The 4,371-nt window shown below is 40.0% G+C and overlaps 1 protein-coding gene across 1 annotated transcript in view; it reads left to right on the forward strand.

Annotated features, from left to right (window-relative positions):
* Nucleotides 1-4,371, forward strand: part of CDS1 (CDP-diacylglycerol synthase 1) — a 58,478-nt gene that overhangs the window by 30,168 nt on the left and 23,939 nt on the right. The window contains exon 4 of the mRNA XM_009280272.1: nt 1,578-1,696. Within this exon, the coding sequence (XP_009278547.1) occupies nt 1,578-1,696 (119 nt within the window). The remainder of the gene's footprint in view (nt 1-1,577; nt 1,697-4,371) is intronic.

Here is a 4,371-nt window from a genome sequence, read left to right on the forward strand (position 1 = left end):
GGACCCCCGCCCCTCCCCGCAGCCGCTTCTGCGCAGCTTCTGGGTGTTAGTCCTTGACTAATTAGTCCGTGACTTTGGACGGCGATGTTTGAAAAGCCTTATCTTTTCCAGCCGTGTTGTTTACAAAGGTCAGTCACTGAGGCAATGGTTACACTGAAGTGTAACTTCCTGGAAAAGGCCAACGGATTGAGAGGAAAAGGCGATAGCCTATAAACAGAGTAGCCGTGCGATGGCCGGGATTGTAGGCCGCCTTAATTCTGTGGCGTCTTATGGAGGGGGCGAGAGGGAGGATATACGTCTGCTGTCTTCCAAAATGCCAAAAATACTCAGAACAAGGGAAGAAAGTAATATTATTAAGGAAAAGTAGGAAAGAAAAGCAGTCATGTTCATGGAAATAGATTAAGGAGAAAGAACCGAGATCTGCGATGAGGAGGCTGGAAAGAGAGGGAGACTGAGAAATAGCAGTATAGCGGTGGTGAAAAAAGTTTTCAAGCACAGTTACTTTGCAGTCCCTAGAGCTGTTAAGAACTGATGAACCTGAGGCGGCAGGGCAGGCTGGAAGCCGTTTGGGATTGTAAGGAGGTGAGGCAAGTCAGGAAGGTCAGGAGGAAGTTCAAGTCTCAAGAGAGCCAGACACTGAGCTAGATACAGCTCTCTGCCTTACTGCTGCGCCAGGGCCGAGTACAGCTCTCTGGCTGCCCGGAGCTGTGGTGTTTGTAACATTAGAACGAATGAAGTAAATCATCAGCACCCTTAGTGTTGGCTTTAACTGAGGGAAAAATAATCTTGACAGTCTACTCTGACCGTTGGTGACAATTTGTACATTGTCGCCGAAGTACGTACTGCCTGTTTTGCATTTGGGTTAGACACACAGTCTGTCTAGGTGATGTCTTCCTGAGCGCTCGTTAGTGAATACTGAAGAAATAACTGCAGTGTTGGAGTCATACAAGAAATTATTCTGAGTAACACTGTGTCCATAGGACACTTGGTCACTTCACAGTTTGTTTTTGGATTGTTCTTTTCAAGCCGGAGGGTTCAAGTCCTAGCGTATGTATGTATGAAACTGTGCCAGCAACCTCTTTTCATTGTACAAAGGGACTGTTTTTTCATGCATTCCATTTCCTTTTTTTCTTAATGTGACATTAAACCACCAGAAGACCCTTCTCCTTATCCCACAAAAGGTTGGTTTGAGATGTAGGTGAGGGAATGTGTTAGAGGGTTAGGGATTTCTGTTAAACTCATGTTCTATGACAGCTGTAGTATTTCTGGAAACATATATCCTCATGCTTATGTACATGGGTTGAAAAAGTGCCTAGAATGTGAAGTTTCTTGAGCACAGCAGGTACTGTCACAACATCTGAGTACTGGCCTTCTTGTAAACATTTATTGGGATACATTTGTCTCCTACAACATCTACAGTTTCACTAGTACACCATTGTTGTCTTTTTAGAAAGTAATGTAGATATTATCAGTTCCTAAAGTAATATTTATGACTGAATACTGTTTTCTGACATAATAACTAATAATCTTGCATGTTGTGTTGGGGTTGGGGTTTTTTTTTTTTTATTTTGTCATAGGAAGTGGATTTGGAAGAAAGACTTGGAGAGTTGGATCTTAGAAGTGATTCAGATGTTCTTTCACCAACAGACAGCACTCCAGAAATCCTCAAAAGGGCTTTGTCAGGCTTGTCTGCCAGGTATAGTAAAACAAACAGCTCTCAAGTTTAATAGCTGCTGGCTAAAATTCTTAGATTATGTTGCAGTTTTAATTCTTACAGTTTGTACTGCAGTTTTAAATTTCATATGATACACATGAAAATTCAAGGATAAATTTTTACTGGATATCATTGATTTATTTATGCTTTGATAGTCCCTTCAGTGTAATATTTTTTTTGCATATACCTGAAGATTGCCCATTGCATGCATTTCTAAGTAAACCACTGCAATGCTTAGCTACAGTTTACATAAACATTTGCCATTGTTTGTTGAGCATTGCAATAAAATGGGCTAAAGAATAGTCATTGGGTTTGATATCCAGAATAACTATTTCTGAGGGTTATAATAAACTCATTTCCTACATCCAAAGTTAAGGGGAGGGGCAGTATTTGTGTATAAATGAAAAGGAAAGAAGTGTAAATTCTCTGGGTGAGCTTTGCTAGCTTTTTGTGACAGCATTTCCACTTCTAAATAATTTTTCTTTACAGTTAAATACAACATAGCTTTTATTTTCATACCTTTTAAAGCAATATTTAATTTTTTCCTGCCATCTCTTTTCAAACCCAGGTTTCTGCTTCCAACCCCTGTTCACAGGAGCTTAAGGGCTAGCAGCTGTGGGGGGTGGGGGAGGTAGATAGACAGATAATCGTGGGGACCTGCATATTCATGGAGGCTAACGAATAAAGTTCCTAGTATATTTTTTTTTATACAGTCCCTTTACAACACTTGATCAGTCAAACCCTTTTGGAGGTGACAATTCACATTACTTTTTTTTTCACTAACGCAATGAAAGAGCATTTAGGTGTGTGATAGATCACATACCAAAAAAACTCCCTAGTAAAATGAATGTGTGTATCATATATACCTTATGCTCAACGTAACAAACCAAGCAATATACAATGTATATTTTAGACACAACTTAGGTCTTGCAAGAGTCAGAAGAAGGACCTCCAATCCAGACTACGATTAAAAACTTCCAAGTCCTTGTAAAAAACCTGATCTCCAGTAGGTATCTCCAATAGCAGTGTGAAACTACAGTTTTTTGACTTGCTCCTTTTTTAATCTGTTGTCTGTTTCTGTTGTGATGTCTGAGAGCTATAAACAAACGTATTGTTCCCAGGTTTCAAAATGCATGTTTCTAAACTGCACCAGCTGCAAACAGAATGTGATACTGCCATCACACTGCAAGGAGTATCTAGTTCCTATCACCTTCAGAGTTCTCTTACCATGTTAAATGTTGTGGAAGTCTTAGGTCTCCAAATCAGACTTGTTCCAAAGGGCACTTGCATGGTGATACCTCAAAGCCTGCAACTAAGAGGCACAGGCGAAACCTTTCCTGTTTCACATGCTTGAAATTCTTTATTGGAGTGTTTGCACAAAGGTGCACAAAGGTGCTTTAAGTGCAAAATTAAATTCTTGGTGCTTTATGAATGCTAGATACAAAATTACCTGCCAGTTTAGTAACTGGCAGTCCCACCAGAGATGTTGTCATAATGCTCAACATGAGTTGCACTGTAACTCTCAGAAATATTGTTCCTCTTTGTATTTGGCCTTTAGAGGAAATAGTATCCTCAACTTTCCAGTGGAGAGTTAGGACACAATAAACTTGTCAGCTGGCTTCCTAGATTCTGGAGCTTGTTTTCTTACTTACTGAAGCTGTCTTTCCAGTGCTGCGCTTGTCAACACCCTCAAGATACTATGTGGTATTTTAACATTATTCTTAAGGGAAGTTGAATTCTTCTAAAGGAGTCTTGCTCACTATAGGTATGCCACTAGGAGCAAGCTGCTACTCTATAGCCCACATCGTAGAGGAGCATAAAGCATCTGTTGCGATAAAGCCTGTTGTGCCTTTGTTCTGACACTTACAGCAAATCCAGTTAGTGTCTTTAGCAGCCATTAACCTGCCAATGAATAATATCTTTGAAAATCAAATTAATGAAGTTTACATTAAAACTGTAGTATGATGCAAAACTAACAGTGTCCTCTGAATCAGGTGTATCCCCTGATGCAGCAACGAAACGCAAGACTGATACAAAGCAAAACATCAGAAAGAATTTCTTTAAGCTATAGTAGGGTTTTTTGTATTTAGCAGTAACTTGTGATCAGTTGGTTCAGCATACTTTTAGAGGCAAAATTCCTGAAGGGAAAAACACAGGCAAAAGAGGAGAAAAACTTACTGAAAAGTAATATGAACAATAAAATACAGACTATTGATAACTAGAAACATTTTCATGGCAGAGTGGGGCATGTGATGAGTTCTTTTAAACTGTTTTTTAAAAATGAACTGGGCTCTTGCTTTTTCCTGATACTGGCCTTTGGCAGCAGGAGGTTGGGGAGGGGGGATAACATTTCGGTTACTCTAGAAATGACAAAAAACCCTCCAAAAACAAAACCAACAACAACAAAAAGCGAAGACTTCCCAGATGTTTGGGTTTTTTAAAAAGAACTCTTACTTTTTCAAAGAAGGCATTCCATACCTCGAATACTGTGTTCAGTTTTGGGCCCCTCACTACAAGGAGGACATTGAGGTGCTGGAGCGTGTCCAAAGAAAAGCAACGAAGCTGGTGAAGGGTCTAGAGAACAAGTCTTATGAGGAGCAGCTGAGGGAACTGGGGTTGCTTAGTCTGGAGAAAAGGAGGCTCAGGGGAGACCTTAT

The sequence above is a fragment of the Aptenodytes forsteri genome, unplaced genomic scaffold, assembly GCF_000699145.1.
Source record: "Aptenodytes forsteri isolate BGI_AS27 unplaced genomic scaffold, ASM69914v1 Scaffold227, whole genome shotgun sequence".
Classification (NCBI taxonomy): domain Eukaryota; kingdom Metazoa; phylum Chordata; class Aves; order Sphenisciformes; family Spheniscidae; genus Aptenodytes; species Aptenodytes forsteri.